General features: G+C 39.9%; 2 protein-coding genes and 1 long non-coding RNA gene across 5 annotated transcripts; 1 reads left to right on the top strand and 2 right to left on the bottom strand.

Moving 5' to 3' along the window:
• Nucleotides 1-239: 239 nt before the first annotated feature.
• Nucleotides 240-20,917, top strand: LOC5510242 (protein Wnt-5a). Of its 3 annotated transcripts, XM_032379382.2 has the most exons (6): nucleotides 240-392; nucleotides 1,065-1,129; nucleotides 13,275-13,381; nucleotides 13,747-13,997; nucleotides 17,779-18,071; nucleotides 19,755-20,917. In XM_032379382.2, the coding sequence occupies exons 1-6, from the start codon at nucleotides 362-364 to the stop codon at nucleotides 20,244-20,246; spliced, it is 1,239 nt and encodes a 412-aa protein (XP_032235273.1). In that variant the 5' UTR covers nucleotides 240-361; the 3' UTR covers nucleotides 20,247-20,917. The 3 variants fall into 3 exon arrangements, with proteins under 3 accessions (XP_032235273.1, XP_001630693.3, XP_032235274.1); XM_001630643.3 differs by lacking the exons at nucleotides 240-392; nucleotides 1,065-1,129 and adding an exon at nucleotides 3,136-3,439; XM_032379383.2 differs by lacking the exons at nucleotides 240-392; nucleotides 1,065-1,129 and adding an exon at nucleotides 12,271-12,409.
• Nucleotides 4,526-7,919, bottom strand: LOC5510224 (F-box/LRR-repeat protein 14). The gene has a single exon (XM_001630665.3). The coding sequence runs from the start codon at nucleotides 7,438-7,440 to the stop codon at nucleotides 6,244-6,246; it is 1,197 nt and encodes a 398-aa protein (XP_001630715.2). The 5' UTR covers nucleotides 7,441-7,919; the 3' UTR covers nucleotides 4,526-6,243.
• LOC116617022 lies at nucleotides 11,671-13,281 on the bottom strand. The gene is made up of 2 exons (XR_004295592.2): nucleotides 12,838-13,281; nucleotides 11,671-12,387 (listed from the first exon to the last, which is right to left on the bottom strand). It is a non-coding gene; the product is annotated as an uncharacterized LOC116617022 (long non-coding RNA).
• Nucleotides 20,918-22,773: the final 1,856 nt, after the last annotated feature.

The raw sequence follows: 22,773 nt of genomic DNA on the forward strand, positions 1-22,773 counted from the left end.
TTATTTTAACCTAAAACAACAAAATAATATATATAGAACCACTTAGTTTATCAAAAATTTTACTGTCTCCACATTGTTTTCTATATCATGCGTCATAACGTTCCTTAAGTTCGACAGAATGACACTTTACAGACTGCCTGACAAATAACAACATTAAAAAAAATATGAAATGTGACAAAACCACATCCGACAAGCCGTCTGGAATGTTCGTGTCTTCCGTAAATACTTTTACGGCCCACATTTGATCATCATCGTTTTAGATACCTACTTTGGATTATACCCTAACCAAGAGCGAGGAAGGCTTTTGAGAGGATTGCAATTAAGAAGAAAAGGTTCAAAAGTTACATTTGGAAATACGTACATGGTCATAAAGATGGGTTTAAAAAACAAAGGTAAAACATATTAATTCATAGTATTTTTTTTCGAGGATACCGATAAAAGTAATAGTGTTCTCTTTAATTTTCATGCCAAGCGAGCTAAACCATGCGTTAATGGTCTTGTATGGTGGAGGAAATGGCGTCGTTAGAAGATTGTTCTTGTCGAAGCATTTTGTTTGCGATTACATGAACACGCTTTCAGAATTTTTTTTTAAAGTTTGTCACAAAAGAATAGGACCATATCACATTACTGTAGAAGGACAAAGTGTGTCATAATCACACGGCCGATGACACCAATCCTTTAGCCGTTCTAGAAACCATGCAGTCTTTTCTGCTGGTACAGCCTAGGGACTGGCATCTTGAGTTCAGGAGTCTATATAAATCAGCCAAAAGTTTAAAACTTAATCGTCATAATGCTCGACTTAATTAAAAAATGTTCTTCAAGACATTTAACAAAGGAACTGATAAACTATTCTTATTCCCGCGAACGTTAGGAGAATGTTGAGGTCAACAAAACAAAACCCAACTTCGTCCTGAACCAAAGGATCAAATTACTTCCATATACTCTGGTAATCGACACTGCCAAGTTTTCGTGTCTTTATTAAAGACGTCCATATGACAGTGAATACGAATATTTGGTGTAACTGGAAAAGGGTTTAAGTTGTTGCGCTTGCTTTATTATTTCAGCCTCTGGACAGGTAGGGAAGCAGGGTGAGCGACTACAAAGGAAAATGATATCTTCAATCTTAGAGGTACGTGTGACGCGCATTTAGATTTAGTTTGTAAGAGAACCACAGCAGACCTTTCCACGTACGCTAATATATAGCTTTTGTCGCACAACTGTCATGGTTGCGTCTCAGTGCACGTACAGTACGCTAATAATGCGCTGCTTTATACAAATTTAGTTAGAAACCCCAATGACTTCCCCTCTCTAGTAGCTGATCTTATTAGTAAATTAAGCTTAAGTTAAACTTTAAATGTCGTATGTTGCTAATAAGTACAGTGGGTACCTTACCAACAAATCACTAGTAAGTCACGTCTCTATTCACGTTGCTATTCAAGTCAGAAAAATGTTAGTTACTCCCTTGTCCTCTAGTAGGCCCACACACCTTTTTCGAGTTCCGTCGCCAAGATCAACAAAATGCATACACCATGATCAAGAACATCATCAGAAGGTAGCATTGAGGTTTCCGGTTTTGCGCAATCGATCGCTTTCGTCCAGTTTTTCGGGTTTAAATTAAATTGAAGTGCGTTTTTTTTGCTTCCTAGAATGTGTAAAATTTGCGGTCTAAGGTGCCCATAAATTTTGATTTGTATGCAAATGACTTTATATCAAGTGTTCGCATTATGAGGCAGAATTTTCTAATTGCTCGCAATATTTTGCTAGTGCCCCGCGTTTGTAACTCGCCAATAAAAACCATTCGACCATATTGTCTCTGATTTTAAGAATCCCTTTACAACTTTGTTACATGTTGTCTTTTCCATTTTGTTCTGGCCTTCTATTTAAGGTAAACATTTTTGGGGTTCAAAAGGATGGTGTTCCCAAACTCCCCCCCCCCCCCCCCGCTCCTTTTTAAAACCTTGCTTCCAGAGTATTCTGAGTTTTCTGGGCTTATATTTAGGGCCTGCTTATACACGAGGGCTTTAGGGACTTTTTCACAGAAATATTACGGTAGATATTATCATCAACATTGTGACTGTCATCGTTACAATATCCCAATATCCCCTTTTCGGCCTCATCATTACAGAATCGAGTGCGTGTAGCCAGGATTTCACAGTCCGAGCAATAAATGATGATGAATACTGAATTCGAGCGCGAAAACGAGGCTTTTGACAGACCGGTGTTTGTTTACATCCTTCACCCAATTTTGCATGTTTTTTTTTTAACCAAACTACCAAATATAGCCATTTAACCTCATACTGTATTGTAAATCGAACAAAAAGTTTCAAGACAGCTGTAAACAAACATTTGCGAGACGGTTGTAATCAAACTTCAATTTGAATAATGATGATGGATCTGGAAAACGGCCCATTCCAATGGGCAAATCATCGACCATCTTACACTTACCTAAAAAAACTTTTGTACGATGACTTCTACTTACCATTTTTCTAAGTGTGGAGATATAATGATAAACGCCAAAGCTTGGCTTTGGAGTAGGCTCGGTTTCCAGCAGTTGTTGTTTGCGCCCGCGAATCATATAAAGCGTACCTAAGACGTCTGTCGCGGTCTCATTATACCACAGGAAGTCCGCGACCATGAATATTTGTGCTAGTAAAAATAGCCTGAATTAAAGCATGTAAATACTATAATAACATAGAAATAAAGAAACAAACACCACCACGCCATAAGATAAGCACGAAAATTTATGGTTTTTCTCAGCGGCTTACGTCATTTTGGCCAAGGCTACCGTCTGTGGTTCATAAAGAAATGTATGGGGGAATATATATGTTAGCGAAAAAATTACTTTATCGAAAAATAAAGAAAAATAAAGAAAAATAAAACTTTAGACCATGTAATATTGTGTTTGAGTCTTCCTTTATTTCAATTTTGCCGATAGAATGTGAGTAGAGCGAGTATGAAGCCCGCTACGAATTGTGTTTCTTACTTTCACGATAAAGTCTTTTTTTCGCTAACATATAAATTCCCCCATTGTGTTACTTACTTTCACGATAAAGTATTTTTTCGCTAACCCCATACATTCCTTTATAAACCACTGACGGTAGCCTTGGGCTGCCTGTGTTTTGGCGGGAAACTTGATGCACGCTACGCGCGGGTGCGCTCTGCTACGAAATTCAAGAGTGCGCAAGGCAGAATGAATCACAACAACAGTTACAGAAATTTCTCGCTTTTATATCGTTCACTTGCCATGAATTTCTAAGCATGACAAAGAGAAGAAATTCCAACAAGCTTTTCAAGAAGACAATACCGTAGTAAGTACATTCATGACTGAAACACTTGAAAATTTACCATGCATAATCGGAGGCGCATGAACCATGCAACAACATCGACAGCACGAGGAGGCCGATTTGAAGAACAGTTTACCAAAACTTCTACAGTACAGGTAAAACTTTAATTCTTCTTGACATCTTTTGAAAATTCGTAAATAAAGTTGTGTTTTGTGCGTCGCAATGAATAATACATGCTCCAAGATTGTTATCACAAATTATTTGAAAACTTATAAGTGTTTCGTACCTATGGTAGTACCATTGCCGCATTGGCATCGGTGAAATGGGTCTTTATTAGAGTCAACTTAAAATTCTGTAATACAATAGTTTTTTCTTAATAACGTTGATTGGATGGGTTTGTGAGGTAGTATTTCCTATCCGTATAAAATATAACATGTAAGTAGAAATGGTTTAAAAATAGTATCTAGGCCTGGATAATTAGTCCAGATAATTTTGAATTATTTAAATATGAGTCATTTGATTCCCACTTTATTATAATAAAAACAACACATAGGTTTATACACTTATTTCAAATAAGGTTGCACTCGAGAATCTGTGTCTAAGCCCTGCAACTGCTTCAGGATACATATGTAATGTATAATTGGCTAAACCAGATCTCTGAAAACCATGTGAATATTTACAAGCACATAAACAAGAATGCAACAACTTTCATAAACGGTATTTGATTTTATTTACGCTCATTTTCTTATTTCTTTAATACCCTTCTCAAACTCATTAATTATTCATTATTTAATCACACAAACAATTGGGCAATTGGTTAAGTCAAGGAAACCAAATCAAGCTAGGAAACAGCAGGTAGTCCTACTTTTTTTCGTCTACAATGATGTTAACCTCACAATTTTAAAATGAATGATGCAGAGTGTAAAATTGCAATTACATCGTCACAGTTGTTTGGTGAATAATTTGAGAAGCCATATAAAAAACTCGTGCATCATGTTTCATCAGGGATACCAAACACCTTGACACGATAAAAGTATTCAGACCCAGACATCCTCGTGCTTTCATCTCTCTTGGTGTTTGGATTCCCTAATGAAACACTCGCACTTGTTCTTCATATATTACATGAAGCATTGTGGGTTACAACACATGGATTCTTTGAAAGGGCTATGTTAGGTTTAACCTATGTTAGGTGTAACCTAACATAGCCCTGTCCAGGAAAACAAATCAATCTACAAAACAAATGGAGAAAACTAGCTACAATTTTTATTCCATTAATTTGATTTGTTACAATGGTCATTGTGGTAATTTACCATTGTCCATCCATAAAGCACAGCTTTTATCATTTCCTTTGGCCTTATAAAAGATCCAGGTTCTTGACAAGTACCTGTAAATATCTTATCTGTGTAACCAGAGTAGGGCGAAAACTATGTACCTATTGTGCTCAATGTTAGAATTTAGGGACTGATTGTAACCTGATCCCATTATTTACTTTTGCCTGGCCTTTGGTAACCAAGTATAATTGAACCTCAACTTCAGTATGGCAAGGAAATAAAAAAAAATGCTTTTATATCAATAGCTGAAGGATAACTCTCTCTCCCTCTCTATACACATGAGGGCAACCTCAAAATATCTTTTTATGAATTGGCAACTTTCAAGGCCAAATTAGATTTGGTCAAAATTTTTCTATACATAGCTGAAAATATGCTTTTCTTTGCTCGAAAGCTTACCCTAAACATTATATATTGTTTTTGTAGTGCTCAAATAATATAGGCAATTAGACTCAAATATAACTGTACTACCATGCAACAAGCAGAATGGTCAGTAATTAAAACACCCTTAGTTTGTCATAGATGCATCACCAACAGGTAATAAACTGACGACCAACAAGTTTTGAGGGTTGGTAATGAAGGGTTAAGTTTCAAGCAAAGCAATATGCTTTTTCTGCTATTTAAGGGGAATTTAGAATTTACACTTCTGCTGGATAGAGAAAAATACCCTTCAGCACTTTTTGACACCAAGAAAATGATTGAATCAAAACTATTTCCCATACCGTATATTTAGCTATTGACAACCCTAAGATGTGATTATAGATATTATTTTCTATATCCAGGTTCCACTGTAGTAAAATTGATCTTAAAAAATAGAACCCTGAACTCAATCTTTTTGATTTGGTCATTAGTTGCCTAGGCAAGCAATCAAGAGACAATTCTGAAACTATAAATCCAATTTCTAAAATACAAACAAAACTATATTGTTGTTAAGCCATTTGTCGAAATTTGGCTATTTTTTCTACATTCTACACCTAAACAATATGCTATGCAGACTAAATTCCACTTAGAAGTTTGATTAAGTTAGATAGCTTAAAATAGATTTCATATTTGTTTTATAATCAAATTTAGCAGCACCTAAATGGGAAGCAAAAATGTACTCAACTGTTAAAAATAGCAGAAGAAACTAATATTTGTTCTTCATCACCCGAAATTGAACCCTAAATTGCCAGGAGTTGGTGTTCAGCTTGAAAAGGCTTTGACCATGAAGACAACAAAGATAAGAGAAAAAAAATGACAAGGTTGATGAAAATGTGGGAGAGGAAGATTATGAAAAAGGGGCTGGGGTTATTAATACCAGGCGAAGTAGTGTTACAACAAGAGAAGGGGTATTTGTTTCTAAGGGTTTTAAGAAACTGCACGTGCTCCCCATGACTCCACTATAGACTTTCCCTTTCTGTGAGATCAGGGAATCAAGTATCATTTATAATCTGCGGTCCTTCTACTGCCAGACGCACAGGCATTTGTACTATTTACTCAGCCACCCTGAACTTACAGGTTCCGATTCCATAATAAATTTGATTTATTAAAAAAGAGAAATAAAACCGGCTATTATCTTATGGTTCGTTTGCTCCACGTGCTTGTTAAGATTGCTAGTATTCACGTTATTCTACAAGCCGCTCGGCTTTCTGCTATCTCTGCCACAGGCCAAGGTTTAAAACTCTTAGCTTTGGCAAATGCATTAGTTTCTCTAGGCCACATTTAGTGACTTTAGTACAACCATATAAGTCAATGTTCGTGATACAAATCAAATTACTTGCTATTGATGCAATGCTCTGGTCCGTGATTTGAGTACACTGACCAATATTCAGTACGCGAAGCTCACGAAGATGGCGGGAAATTTTACACAGTCCTTGGTCTGTTATATGCGAAGAATTTAGTCCAAGATTTTGCAAATGATTAAGTCCGCTAGAAATATGATTTAACGCCACATCTCCTATTTTATCGCAAAAGCTAACGTCCAAACAAACAAGATTTAGTCCTCCTACGGCGAGATGCGCGATGCCCTCGTTGTTTACTCCTTCGCACGATCGAAGGTTTAGTTCGCGAAGGCTGCGTAAGGTAGCGAGATGCGCGAGCCCAGCCCCTGAAATCCCACAACAGAAGCTCAAATTCAAGCATTCTAGGTTGATAAGGCCTTTCGAGATGTGCCTAAGAGCGTTATCAGTGATTTTCTGACAGTCTTGTAAACACAAGGTAGTTAAATTCTTGTTTCCGTGCGCATTGATGTTGTTCGAAAGACCCGAAAGATGAAGTATACCGGCGTCCGAGATATGTCGACAACTCCGTAGATTCAGATGCTTCAGCTTGACTAAACCCCAAGAACACAATAACAATCCTGTATTTGTAATATTACAGCATCCAGCCAGGTCTAAGAACTCCAGATTCTTTAGAAAATCGGCGATCTTTCCGAGACTCGAGTCTGTGATTTGTTTACACAGACTCAGGTCTAATACTGTCAGAGTGGGGAGATATTTCACGAAAGCATGCCCGATACTAGTGTCCGTAACGTTGTAACACCCTTTAAGGTTCAAACTCTCAATACAAGACAAGCTCTGCACCACAAAGCTCAGGCTTTTCTTTAAACTCAAAATCCGAATTTTCCTGATCCCACGTTTAGCAAGTGAAGGAAACAAGAAGGGATTTGATCGACGCAAGTGAAGTCTTGCCTGTACTCCTCGCCACACAATTCGACTATACGCAGCGTCCCTCCATTTCGTACAGACCTGAGCCACTCTTCCCTTATCCCTGACGCTTAAATAAGCAAATATTAAAGCCAGAATCTCTGGAAATAGGCAGTGGATTGTCATCTCAAACTGGCCTTTCATGTTGAAGACTTTTCGCGCACAAAGCGCCCGTTGGAAAATCGCTCAAGCATTTCAATACTCTTGGGACCTTTGTTAACAAGTCACGTGATCTTCAGGATGACTGGATTTGGGCAACAATGGATATTGATATTGACAGCAGGGGAGTATGGATTGAGCTATAAGAAATTTAGACCGTGGGATGAAGATCGATCACAGTAACCCAGCAGTACCAAGCAAGCTCTTGCGAAATTCTTCGAATCTCAAAGAATGTTTAATCAAACGGCCGTCACGTTGACTGTGACCTATATATCCTTAGAGCCATTGAGTCCAATAAAACAAATTTGCATAATACCACGAAGATAAGAAAAAGCGAAACCTTTAAATCCAATGGCAGGGGAGTTGAACACCTACAGAACCGGGAGATGAAAAGACATTTTTTTCACCATTTATCACAATAACGACAGTCGACGACAACCCCCAACTGAGCTTTTTTTCTGGTCCGTGACTTGCACGATCAAAGGTTAGTCAATGATTCATAAGTAGAGTTTGCAGAGACAGGTAGAACTCGAAGTATTGGCTCAGCTGTTGGTGGCCTTTTGATATAAAAGCGCTGACTTTTTATCAAAAGAGCAATAGCCGTCAATCTGTCTCGGAAATAAAAGCACATCCGGGTACTCCTGGAATTAGCTCTTCCATTAGACTAAACACCCAACAAACTGCTTCAAGAATAGGAAACACTTGTTTCGCACAAGTTAATTAAGAAACTTACGCCAAACTGGTGTGAAGACAAAAAGGCGCGCTTATCTGGAGCAAGTTCGAATATTTATAGCACACCTCAGCATTTCTGTGAAAGAAACTGAGATTCAACTGCAAGACACATATCTTGTCAATAGCAGCTTTTAAAATTCTATTTATAAATTGCATAAAATTGTTTAGAAACATATGATGTTTAGTATTTGTTTATCACGCACATTATTTCATCGATTTTCAGTGGTAGAAAATAAATGGCCCTTGAAGTACCTTCTATATGTTTCTATCCTGCTCGTAGCTCGAACCTCCGATAAACCAATAAATACTGGAAACTGGAGGTTCGATAGTGTTTGTTTTTTTATCAGATTAATCTTGGATTTCCACTGCATCTTTACACGTTTCTTCACAACGCGCATATGAATAAGTAGAAGTGAGTCACCTGATAGATCCGCGCACGTAAGCTTTCACAGCGCACGTATGAATATTGAAGTGAGTCACGTGATATTTCCCGCGGACATAAGTTCACACTGCGCACTTATGAATATATTAGAAGGGAGTAACGTGATATTCACCGCGCACGTAAGTTCACACTGCGCACTAATGAATAAAGGAAAAGGGAGTCACGTGATATTCACCGCGCACGTTAATCACACTGCGCACGTAGATTTGATAGTTACTTGGCAGCCTTGTTCTTGTATGCTCACTGAGCGAAGTTTTAAGTATGCCTGAGGACTGAGTCAAGCCTCATCGCGTACAAGCCTCACACGGCGCACATATGGCGATCCAGGTGATAGCCCAACCCCCTCCCCCCTGTGGTCCGCCAGTCTGTGGCATTTTGGACGCGCGCGCAACCTCGTGAAAACGGTCTTTTGATCACTAGCGCATGTAGATGCACATCGCGTAGCAAAGAATGAATACGAAGAATCAAGTAGTGATGATCTCCCGCGCACTTCTGCTCACAAGGCTGGTTTCGATAAGTATACCCGAAAAGCGAGTTTTATAGAAGTACCGCGCACGTATGCGAAATATAGCTACCGTGCCACAGGCTTTCATGGCGCAAAATGGCGAATACCAGTCAAGCAATAGGTCCGTATGTTTTGTGCAATCCGCCCGCGCATACCGTTTGGAGTGTGTTACGTGACGGTTGTTGCTCACTTATCCGTCCACCATTGAGCACCGAGCACAGGGTGCATAACCGTGAACGTAGGTTAAAGTTCCATGTGACCGGACACGTATGCTCACATCACAAGATCAGTGCGGTTAACGTGAAAATATTCGGGCTAATATTCGAATTAGTCTTATACTATTTTGTTGTAAATTCTATTGTTTAATTAAAGTCTAAGGCTAGATTTCGCGCAAGCAATATCAATATCCGTGATCCATAATTGCTACTATCTCCAAGATTCGTGGACAAGGATACTTGATGGTACATCGTGACTATGCTCACAAACATTTTTTTCCCCTTTTTTTTTCACCACCTTATTGAATCGTGTTGATCAGGTTGTGCAGGAGGTATACTATGTGAATCTTAAAAGTTACTTTCCAAACCTGGATCTGTTCTCATTTACGCGTTGTTTGCTTAGATATTTGATGCTTGCAATGCGGGCTACGACACCTGGATTCTCCGAGTACAACCATTTTTGAATAGGTGTATCAGGCGGAACCGTTGACACTGGCTTGTCATCTCGACTTAACGCAGTCTGCATTCTCGGACAAAATCTATGACTGCGCGCATTCCTCTCGTTTCTCTCTCTTCCGGTGCCATGATTAATAATAGAATCTGCGTTGATTTGGCTTGGGGGTGGGGGTACAAGAAATATAGGATTGTTTATTTGTGGCCATGACATAAAGAAGGCGTTACCTATCAATAGAAAAGGAACACGCGAGATTGTCAACAACTGCACCCTTATTCGTTTGTATAAAATGAGGTTAAAGAGGACTATCACGAATATTCGAATTATCGCACCCATATTTATTTTAGAAAACATTTATTTCATTAGGATAATTCAGAAGCAAAAATAGAATGTTGTAAGTAAATAAAGTAGACTAAAACAATTGAGATTTTTTACTCTTGAATTCACTTGTATTTACCATAGATCATTTTATTTGTGTTTCATTGTAACAGACAGTGGTAAATGGAATACCTTTTATTTATTAGAATACACCAAAAACTGACTTTCAATTTGGCAGAGTCGAATACCAGTTTTTTGTGTATTATATTGAATTTATTCTTCTGGTTCACGAACACGACTATTCAGGCTTTTTGTATTTATTTTTATTTATTAGAGGTACAATAAGCACCTATGAAAGCTTGAGTGAGTGGCCTTTATTTCTTGTTTCTCTTGTTTTACACTCCTTTGCTTAGGTGGTCGGCTTCCTTTGGAGCTACACACCTGCCGCTAAATGCGGCACTGTAAATGCTGCATTGATTTAGCCGACAACCCTGGGTGTTCTGAGACCACAGGCAACCACGGCTTCTAGCAGGTGTACCGTATACCGCCACACGTGTATAACCTACAGCGAGTTTGGCACCGCTGAGAGGAAACTATGGGTTGGACTTGCAAGAAACCGGATAATTATATGCGAGCACTTGCGAGCAGCAGCAAAATATTGCGAGCAATTAGGAAATTTGCCTTCGATTTGCGAATAAATCCGTAAATACGAATTCGAGCATTCAATCACTCATCAATCATGATTGCCTTTTTATGGCGAGCGCAAAATTTTGGGGAACCATTCGAGGACCACTTGTTTTTCGCCGCTCGGATTTCCGGATTCAGTGCTAAGACCCTTCTTTAGCTTTGATTCCCATAAAAAGTATTTTTCTCCTTTATTTTCCGATAAGGACATGTGATTAAAATTTCATTCCAATTTCCAGTCACTTCAAACGGTAAACTTTGTTGGTTGTCATTGTTGTTGTGCGGACCCTACCCTGGGCACCATGCAGGTATTCTGGCTTAGCAGCGCCGCAGAACAAACCTCTACTGCCTTGTTACATGTCTATGGTTCAGTTAAGACTAGCACAGTGAGTGAGGGAGTGGTTGGCCTAAAGGGCCGATCCTAGCCTTGTGTTCGTGTAACACTTGTTGCCATTCAATTCTTTTTCACCAGAACGTTCGCTTTGGTGGAGCGCTTTGTTATTGCCCGATTGAGATTGATAGCTTGTCGTTTGTTTGGTTCGTTTCAATCGGCAGGACTTGTAGTCTTATCGATTTGAAGTAGCGCTCGAGTGTGGTTTTATCGCCTTTCAGCCGTTCAGGGACTCTTAGAGATACTCATCAAATTATTAACTGCCGTTTATGCCCTCGTAGTGAGCTTGACTTTACGCACATTGCAGCTAATGCTATGACAACTTTACTAAATCGCCACTGCAGCTCACTGCATAAACGGAAACCTACCTCCACCTACAACGCACCTTCTCTTTTCCCCTCCTTACTAACGAGCCCACGAAAGGTTAACCGATGGGGTACCTGGTCCCAGGGTGTTTAATCACAAAAAATGATATTATTTTTTGCAGTGTTTGCATTTTATTGTTCGAGCTAAAAATACATGAATTTAGCCTACGAGATCTTGTCGCTTGACCTCGCGATAACGTAGGACCGAAGGAAATTACACCATCATTCAGTGTAACCCTGACACGCTAAATCATTTGCTAGTCCTGTCTCTCGCTACGATAACGGCAGTGTTTGTCAATTACTCATATGCTCTTTTCTGTTGATTTTTCTCCCGTCATTTTTTTTACACCGCCCGGTTCTGTTTTCTTTAGCGATAAAATGTCGAATTCCGGTGACGAATCGTGATTTTATTCCACAGTGCTCAACCCGTCTTTCAACAAAAATCAAGGTTTCAGACAGTCGTTCTTTCAAAGAACTATTTGATTACTGCCAAATATGGGCCTTGGTTAACAGAAAACTAACAGGCCTTGGCGACGCTGTCCTCATGCGTGAAATCCAAACCAATCGGGCATATCCTCTCTGTGCTCACTCCGCAGTGATACTAGCCCTATGAGTAAACACTTCGTCACGACCGGGACAGAAGCCTCAAAGTCCGGCACAGGAATCCACAGTTTGGTGTTCGACGTCGCGTTATTTCGCCCGCGGGGTTGAATTAGTTGAATTCTGGGCGTGCAAGAGCGAGTTTCTTTCAGCAGGACTAGCCATCTGATAACAATATGGACAAAGCAGCAAGAAGTTCATACGATACTGCAGCAAACGGAGATGACTGGCAAGAGAGCGAGAGTGGGGTTAGTATACACGGCCTTTGCGCGCTGCTGTGGGTTGCTCTTGGCCGTTGAGGTTCGCGGCAGGGTCTGTTCATTCGCGCTTGATGCATCTGCTCACTCACAGTCAAGAGTTTTACTCATCATCCACTTCAGAGATACAACCATTATTCAAAACCCTTGTCCTCTCGTAGGATTATGCACTTAGATATTATTATGATCTTTGGGCGCACGCTACGTGACCATGACAGTTTGTGACTAGCCGCACCGTTAGACACTTGCATTATTACTAATCAATCCCTTAATGTACCTAATGTACACGATAGATAAACATGTAGCGTTTATCCCTCCCGTATTGTGTTTACCCAGATATTTCCCATTCCCGTCTATTGACTGCTCAATCCAGTAACCTTTCTTGAAAGATCTAGGAATGCGAAGCGCGGCCCGTTTACCTTAGGAATTCACGGCGCTAGGAGATCCCCTCGGCTACATCAAATGGCAGATAACTAAAGCGCTTGTTCAGCGTTATAACGGCATCAGACACAATTGAGGTCAATCACACTATTTTATCCACTTCCCGGGATCCCCACCGAAAATAATGTGTTTTTAACACGATCGGAACCACCAAAGCGTTATTTCCTTTCGCCGTTTGTACAGCCGCGCTTTTACATATCTGCATCTGTGTTTAATAAATAGAAGATGGCCTAAAATTATAGACTGGGTCGGGACCAGGACGGGCGTCTACCAATCAGAGCACAGCAGATCCTATATGTACGGCTCCCTCAGTTGTTTATCAAATCATTTATGCACGTGCTAAAACGATTAGTCTCACCCTTGGAGAAGTGCAATCAGAGGAAAACTTGACAGTACTATTACCCTTGCTTTGTAGACCATTGAAGGAATAACGATGCGTGTGAGACGACGAACCAGGAATGTACCCGTAGTACTTCTTGCCATGGTGCTTACCTCGTTTTTCCACGCCGGCCATAGCGTGTGGTGAGTGCGATAAAAAGCGCGCGTTTCTGCAGATCGATTTCAGCGAAAAAGCGGCACACACTGACGTACTGAAGTGCTGGTGATAGTGTTCGCACCCTGTTGAAAAGTGGTTTGAGCTCACAAGCACTAGCATTACCACAAATTCCGCGGTTGTTTGAACCGAAAACATTACCGGCGATAGTTATGCTTTTGAAAATGATTTTTGATCATCGACATCGATTGTAGCCCATTCCGGCTCTCGCTTATTTGTGTTTAGTCTTGTGATTATCAGGCTATTTGAAGAGCGCCGTGGCAGCAATTGGGGATTTCCTAAACTTCAGCACTCACTTTACCAATTATTTGCTAATTCGTTTGTTTTTGCTTAGGTCGGTGAACATACCCCACCAAGCATACATCATCAGTGTTCAGCCGGGCTTGTGTATGAACCTTGGTGGATTGACCAGAGAACAGATAGACCTCTGCCAGAAAAACATAGACCACATGGCGAGCGTCGGCCTGGGCGCAAAGATGGCTATTCAAGAGTGTCAATTTCAGTATCAGTACGAGAAATGGAACTGTTCCATCCCAGACGCAGAGAAGAGTTCCCTTTTTGAGCGAATCACGTCAAAGGATGTTGGTGAGTTCCGTTTTCCTGATCTCCTCTTCATTCGCACCCCATAACACTCCACTGCACAAAACACAAGTATTTTCACGTGATTACTACATCTACCTGGAAGACCGGTGTATTTAATTTTAATTGTGTTGAACTCAAGGACAATTTTAATAGGAGTAGTCGTCGCTAATCTAATAAAAGATGTGCAGTCCTTGTTTAACCGAATCGATGCAAAAAAGTTTTCGCATCATCCAGCCTTTTGAAGTAGACAGAATTGGTTATGACTTCTTTAAAAATGTACTTAAAATGAAATTAACTTTACAGCATAGACAATACGTACGTGCTCTTAAGATCATCAAACCACAAAACGAAGGCATATAACATTACATAAACCACAGATGATTAAAACTAGCTCAGCGTGAATATCGGCACCTTTCCGCACTGTCTGCGCCAGTTTAAATAGTCATTTTTTTTATTGCAATAGCACAGCTAGACATTTGACCTTGATACCTAGCTTTCAGGTAAAAATGAAAATATAATTTTAGTGAAAACGTAGCTCTTTGTGGCCCCCTTTTTGTGTTACCTCACATTACCCCGAATTTACCCGCTCCTACTAAGAAATCTAAACGAATTTGAACTATAACACCGTGATTCAACAACTTTCTCATTTAATTCTTTATTGAAAATCATTCCCTCTGGTTTCCATGACCTACCAAACGACTACAAGCACAAAGTAAAACACGAGATCACTTGCACACCGAGTTAAGACATGCTCATACTAGCCTTTTTCCTTCTCAATTGTAAAAGTCAGTTATCATGTTTTGTTATTCTGGCTAGACTGTCATGCCCATATACTGCGTAATATTCTGCTCATAACCGAACCGATTAGGTCTTCATTTTCGCTATGTGTTTTTTATAGTGCGGGTTGAGCTTCTTGCAAGTGCCACAGCGGCGACAAGAAACAGTTACATTTAAACAGCCCAGACTTTCTTGTAACTGCGGTAGATCGACATGACTTTTATGCTGAGTCCCGAGCTAGAGGCACATTCTTGCCATTGTTTTCCAACCTCCAAACATCCCGTGGAAGGCCGACCTGATAGGATTAGGATGTTTTTTTTGCTATTCTAAGGACCTAACCGCCTCTGTAGATCCGGAATTCACAAGAGTGTACGGAATCGTCGCAAGTTTATAAACTACTGGATATAAGGGTTATTATCCGCTAAGCTACCGTCACGACACGTCAAAAAGCATTCATTAGAAGTGTAATCCTTTAATTTGTGTTTGCCCGAGATATTTGTTACGGTCTTATAAAAATCAAAAGATTATAGTCATTTTGCTAATTTTTTACTTGCGCGTTTAAATGCAATTTGGAAATTCTAAATCTTGTGATCGTAACAGAATATATTTAGTGATTCGCATCGTCGATTTTTATATTTACAGATTAAACAGTTCTTATCTCGTCTCTGCGCTTCTTTAGATATCGATAACGGCGTCAGATTTGCTGATGCGTTTGGCTTTTGCTAACGAAGTTATGTAACTAAGCACAGTATTATACTGTAACATCTCATACGTGACAAAGACTGTAGATCTACGAAGCTTACTTAAACGACTTCGGCGTCGTCGGCTTGTAAACATATTGTGGTTTTCGGTCCACTTTGTCTGTAATGTGAGGTGAGACCTTAGTTTAGTCTATATGTCATGCCTACCGCCACTGCAAATTTGAATTTGTTGTCTTGACGGTAACATACCCGCTAATGAGAGTTCCATGAGGCCATTGTTCGCTTTGTGCTTTGGACAGAAACTGCAAAAAACATTGCATTGTTTGTACACATTTACAGAGATACTCATTATTACTCAAGGCTATGAGCTATTAAAATACAGGAGAATAATCTAAACCATAATTCCATGCATTGTACTGGGTATATATTTATTTTTTTATTGCTGCTTTTTCTTTGTATGATAATTTACCCACTATTTGGCCGATTTTGTGACTTATTTCTCGCTATTTTTACGAAGAACCACATTTTCCAGAGCATATATGCATTGTATGTCCTTAAAAAAAGTTAAAGAACCTCTTGACCTGACCATCTACCGAAACACACTGTTGATCCACACAGTTTTCCTCTTTCGTTATGTAATTTGGTGCCGTTTTCCTTGTCTTGGCCAATCAGCATGACACCTAATCACGGAAGAATTGGTAAGATGCTTATGAGATCTATCCTGAACAAAGCAGTTAAGATATTTTTACAGTCTTCTTTATTCTACTTTACAGTAGTCTTTATTACGGTCTTCGTGCGTATCTCAGTGATATGTGTAAATATTGTAAGAAAAGAAAATAAAGAATTGTAAGGGCATGCCGTTTTTAGATTTAATTTTTATTACAAAGATACCTTAGTCTTTATTTAAAACAATAACTTTTCTTGAAATATCGGAATTTTATCGAGAAAAAGCCCAAATCTCATTAAAAAATCCACAATTTCAAGTTCTTGCCTAAAGCCATAAAAATCTGCACGTCCGATAGCCTTAGCAAAAATTTTAATGATATGACTGAATGACGACTCTTCATAAAATACTAGTAATCCACTTAGTTGATATAAAGAACCATAGATAGTCACGCCTTTTCCAATACCCCTGATTGGATCTATCAGCGAAAAGAATCCAACCCACACAAATTTTGCATAAAGAACCATAGATAGTCACGCCTTTTCCAATACCCCTGATTGGATCCATCAGCGAAAAGGCTCCAACCCACACAAGTTTTGCATAAAGAACCATAGATAGTCACGCCTTTTCCAATACCCCTGATTGGATCCATCAGCGAAAAGGCTCCAACCCACACAAGTTTTGCATTGGCTTCCCTTGTGGCAAACTCCCACTATATTTATTAACTTCACCCAGTTTTGCTATGGTGATGAATGCTAGGCTTGTTGTTGTATGGAGTTAGTGATAATCCATTTAGTGGACAGCACGTCACTTTTGGGTAGGGTGTGAGACGCGAGACCTACTACTACACGCTTTATGGACTTAATAGCCAATGTCTTATTTTAGGTTTTTAAACATATTTTTCCGGCATTATTTACAAATATTTACCATAGATTTTATTATTTTTTTTAACAAGGACTCCATGAAAAAAGATAGAGTTTTGTTTTACATCACATTCCCGGTTAGATGCGTGTCTCTAAGATATTCGAAAAGAACATAACAAAATGCTAGAAAAGTTCGAAAAATATTTTGTTCTCTCACTTCTTCGCTATCCAACATTTTACTCTGGCTGTATTTTTTTATTCCAGTAACGCCGGTTTAACACTAAATCCAATAACTTCACTTATTCAACATTGTATTCAGACTGTTTTCTTCCTATTTCAGCAACGCGCGACTTAACGCTAAGGCCAAAAACACCACTTCTTCGGGCAACATTCATTGTATTCTGACTGTTTTTTTTTTTTTTTTTTTTTTTTTGCTATTTCAGCAACGCGCGACTTGACGCTAGAGCCAAAAACACCACTTATTCAACATTCATTGCATTCTGACTGTGTTTCTTGCTATTCCAGCAACGCGCGACTTGACGCTAGAGCCAAAAACACCACTTATTCAACATTGATTGTATTCTGACTGTGTTTCTTGCTATTCCAGCAACGCGCGACTTGATGCTAGAGCCAAAAACACCACTTCTTCGGGCAACATTCATTGTATTCTGACTGTGTTTCTTGCTATTCCAGCAACGCGCGTCTTGACGCTAGAGCCAAAAACACCACTTCTTCGGGCAACATTCATTGTATTCTGACTGTGTTTCTTGCTATTCCAGCAACGCGCGAGGCAGCGCTGACATACGCGATCTCCTCAGCCGGGGTAGTATGGGCTCTCGCTCGGGCCTGCACCGAGGGGAACCTTAGCACTTGTAGCTGTAGCAGGGAGCGTCGCCCTTTAGACCTTAACAAAGAGTACCAATGGGGAGGATGTGGCGACAATATCGAGTACGCCGTGAAGTTTGGTAGGGAGTTCATGGAGGCCGGGGAGGATCATAGACCGACAGAGGAGGACAGAAAGAAGTACGCTCGGACTCTTATGAACTTGCACAACAACAACCTTGGACGAAGGGTAAGCCGTCTGTACGAGTTTCTGATACACACAAAAGGCCAGTAAATTTGACAGAACATGATGTTGCAAGTATTTTTATGGTTTGCTTCTTTGGTGCTATAATAACTTCTAGTTATTCAAGGGCACGTGCGAATGTTGGCAAATTTTAATACACCTCCATATTTTTGATCATCCATTCTGAATGAGTTTTGATCATTAATTAATCGAATATTTATCAGCTTACTATTTTTTCGTCTTGCTTAAACTGAGAGGCCTTCATGATAACAAAACGTTTAATCGTAATTTAAAACAGTAGATATTTTTAGTATCCCACTAAGAATGCTTCTTTAAAATACCGCCTCGGGATATTTTTCCAAAAGCACGGAGTATACACCTTCCCTGACAACAAGCAACCCTTTTTTTTCTTCAAGTTATTATTCTACAGGAAGCAGTCTTACAAGTAGCTCAGGTACTGCTTGTAGGTCATGCACTAAAGCACAGCTCTAGAATCGTTTATATCGTTAAAGGTCCCCGAAATAACTAGATAAATGCACCGCCAATTACACAAATTACGCCGCACGCTTTTGGCGCACATTCTGAGTCATACTAACGAGGTATGCGCGAACGCGGGGCGCCAGGAGATAGAGAAAATTGCTGGTGTTTAATCGATTTCTGATCAATTACTCTGAAACAAACTGATTGGATTGGAATTTAAAAGTCCACTGTTAAACTATTTTTGACAATGATGAGAGTCAAAAATAGCAAAAAGTTATGTTATGTCTACATCACCTTTGCAGAATTGCCACTATGATTTAGCCATTTAAAACTTGCGTTTTGTGGGGTAGGTTATTGTTTCTAACATTTACCATAATCAATCCCAGCTTGTTGAACTATTCTACGTGATCCACATATTAGTCATTTCCTCGGACGTATGCCAGCTTAAAAACTGATGTGAGATGTCAGTGAAAGATCTTGTGATCGTCAGGTTTCTTGGCTTAGTCTCTGCCTTATTTGTGCCTCTTTGCATGAACTCACACAAAAAATGTAACCGTGTACCCCTATCTATCATCCTCTGCCCACATTCTATCAGACAACTACACTCATATCAGTTATATAGTTAAAAAAAGGAATTAAATCTGATTGGTCGTGGGAAATAAAATCGATGGGCAAATAAAGAGGCTAGATCTCCTGGACTAGAAGCCAGCTTGGTCTTTCTCTATGTTGAGGTCGCCTTAGTAAGGGCTTTACTACGTTTCTTTTTATTAGTCCGTTAATCAGCTTGGTCTTTCTCTATGTTGAGGTCGCCTTAGTAAGGGCTTTACTACGTTTCTTTTTATTAGTCCGTTAATCAGCTTGCCCATGTAAGCCAAGTTCTTTGGTCTGGGAGCCCGGTGTACTTAGGACGGTCCAGTTAACATAAAAATTATAGAGGCTATGAAATGCTTAGCTTATGTGGATTTCATTTTAGTCTACGCAAGGAATTGATTTTGAATCATTCATAATTAAAGAGAAGCAGAATCTTACTCTTAAAGGCCGTGGCTATCAATCACGCTATATCATTTTATCATCATTATTAATCCTCCACTAGTGGAGAAACAGATGCTAGCCTAAAGATATTCGCATAGAATCTGAGACAGTTAAAATTACGTGCGCAAACTTGGTGCGTAAGTGATACGCCCCTTTAACGTGCTTCTGTATCTACAGGTTGTGAAGGACATTTCCGTGGTGGAATGCAAGTGCCATGGCGTGTGCGGGTCTTGTAATTTGAAGACCTGTTGGCGGCAACTAGTGGAGTTCCGTGAGATCGGTAACGCCCTACACGACAAGTACGACGCCGCCGTTCAGGTCGCTCTCAAGAGAAAGGAAGGTCGCTCTCTCTTGCTACCAATGCGTTCTCGGCATTACTCGCAACGCAAGGCTAAGAGCGCGCAGGAAACAAGAGACGAGCTGGTGTATATCGACAAATCTCCCGATTTCTGCAGCAAGAACGCGGCACACGGCGCGCAAGGCACGCGTGGTAGGAAATGTATTAAGGAGTCGCTTGGCAAGGACGGGTGTAATTTGTTATGCTGCAGTCGCGGCTACAAAATGAAAAAAGAAGTACAGGCGACAAGGTGCCGATGCAAGTTTCACTGGTGTTGCAAAGTCAAGTGCAAAACATGCATCAAGAATGTCACCACGCATATCTGTAATTAGTGACATTGTCCCAGTCTGATAAAAGGGACTTGAAATAGTATTTATTCTTGTGTCGGTATTTCAGTGTTTCGTTAGGCAGTGGTAGCCCTTAGTCAAAGTGGTTGGTCGGTCCATCCTAATGCAATATGAATTGCTTCGTTTGCTTTTGCCTTTAGAGTGGTTTTCAAAAACCTGTGAAATACTATTTAGTTTATTTAGTATTAATACACTGTAATGTTCTTGTTCTCTTTTGTTCTGGCTTGACTATTACACTTTAACAATTACATTTTGTTGCACGGGATTTTGAAAACCACTCTATCACGTTCATAACGACTAAGTGCTTGTTGGTACATACCAACCCATCAAGCTTAAGCTTAAGACAACACTATGTCTATATACTACCGCCTACACGTTTCAAGACCCACTGCCATGTTAGGGTTCCATGTGAATGTATCAATGTACAGTGTGTGTATATGATTCCACTTTTTCTAAAAACATCTCTTATTACTACGTATGTGATGTAAAATACTAAATTCTCTAGTGACCCAGGCAGCGTAGAGATTAAGTATTGGATGAATTCTCAGATCATATGTAACCACAGCTTTCAGTCAGGCCTGTACAATAACCCCCTCCCCTACTGTACAAAATATAAGTCGGGTCGATCTTTTTCTTTAATAAAAGTAGTTCTTAGATATGACTTTTTATTTATGGCACCCATAAATCACACCATAGTCCTGTTGTTGTCGCTAGTCAACATCAACACCAACATTTTTTATCCAAATGAGCTACTGCATGTAACAGAAATTTATTTTATGAGTACAATGTGTACTGGCACCCGATAATAACGGTCTATATAAAGCCAGGGAGTTATGCCCCTGATAAATCTAAAGATGCCGTAAAATATGTCAGACTCATAACAAGGTCGCTAAAGAACATGGGGTCTGCGAGCTGCGAGTAAACTTTTGGTGGTTAATCACCGTACGAACTTTACCTGGGTTTATAAGTCACTTTAGTTAAAATAATTATATGGTTGATTTACTCGCGACACACCTTTTCCACCCATGCAACAGTTGTGTGATTTAAACTTGAGAGTAGGTTGTAAGAGTATCTTCACCGAGAAAATTGGTTGACCAAGTTTAGACACCAACATCTGTTATTGAGCAAGAATTCTTTTTTATGGTATACACCGTACCCTGTTATTGAGCTAGTGAGTCAAATCAAGACTGATTATATCGCTTTAGTATAGACCTAATTAGCTACTAATGAGTTACAGAGAGCAAACTATTTGTTACAAATATCCTTTTTGGGGGTTATTATCTACAGGCCCGTGCCCAGGATTTTTCTTGGGGGGGGGGGGGGTGCGAAATCCGAAAAAGTGGACCTAATTTTTACGGGGGGGGGGGGGGGGGGGGGGGAGTTCTCTGAACACCCCGAAAAAAAAAAAAAAGATTTTTTTTATGCCTTTGCAGTATTGCCACGGGATGTTTTTTTTTGTCGGATTTGGCTACATACCGGTGCGTTCGCACCCCCTGCAATCCCCCTGGGTACGGGCCTGATCTATCACCTCTTATTGTGTTATATGCTGCTAGTAGTGATACAAACAGCATGTTAATTGCGAGCCCGATGTGGACTTTCCGCCGTTGAGGGGGGAGCAAACGCCCCACCTGCAACCCCCCCTGGATACGGGAAATCGTGTGTATCGTTTTGCTGGGTAACTTTGCATCACCTGTCACTTCACGGTTATCGTTTTGCTCCATAAAGTACCTGCTCAAAGTTAGTTGACCCGTTTTAAATTAAACATTTATACGGTCATATATCTCGTTTATAAATTTCTTCTCAACAAAGATATATCTTTACACAATGAACAAGGCTTTTAGCGCGTTTCTTGTCTTCTCTGCGAGTGCGTTCGTCCTTGGGATCAAAAGTGATAGTGCGCCGCTTCAAGCTGTGAGAGACCCACGGCTTTCTGAAAACGGATCTCTTTCTGAGAAGATCTTCACAAGACATGGAAACCACTCGCGTGTTCCAATGCTTTTTATTTCTTTTTCTATTATCAAGACGAACACATCAAATGGAACAACTGATCGAGAGTATATGAGCTCGCCTGAACTCCTGATGAACGGCAGAGAGGAAGTAGCTTTCTTTAACAAAGAAGGGTTGCGTGTTCCTCGCTTGGGAGAAATTCCTATGCGATCGCTGTACTTCATCGCCTCCGCGTGCTTGTTTATCCTATTTCTTATGGTCATTAAGCTGATTGTGTCGAGAAGGGGGACCAAGGATTATGCCCTTGTTACGAAGGGAGATTTCGACGCCTAATGACATGAAGAAGATACAAGAAAGCTATCTCTATAAAGTGCTATATTTACCATGGCGTCAAAATCAGTTCAGTTGCATTGCAAAATTAATGGAGATCAATTGCTGCCATTACGGATTTGAGACTATGAACGGGATATAGATTCTTGCTAACTGACAACTAGGGTTTAGGGTTCGGGTAGGGTTATTGAATTTGGAGTCGTAGTGCTCCCTTTAGAAGAGCGTTAGTTTATTG

This window comes from Nematostella vectensis, chromosome 10, assembly GCF_932526225.1.
Source record: "Nematostella vectensis chromosome 10, jaNemVect1.1, whole genome shotgun sequence".
Classification (NCBI taxonomy): domain Eukaryota; kingdom Metazoa; phylum Cnidaria; class Anthozoa; order Actiniaria; family Edwardsiidae; genus Nematostella; species Nematostella vectensis.

Coding starts and splice junctions, on each gene's coding strand:
- LOC5510242 (XM_032379382.2), top strand. CDS start 362: ATGGTCATAAAGATGGGTTTAAAAAACAAAG. Junction 393..1,064: donor GATGGGTTTAAAAAACAAAG/GTAAAACATATT, acceptor TTATTATTTCAG/CCTCTGGACAGGTAGGGAAG. Junction 13,998..17,778: donor AATCACGTCAAAGGATGTTG/GTGAGTTCCGTT, acceptor TTGCTATTCCAG/CAACGCGCGAGGCAGCGCTG.
- LOC5510224 (XM_001630665.3), bottom strand. CDS start 7,440: ATGAAAGGCCAGTTTGAGATGACAATCCACTGCCTATTTCCAGAGATT.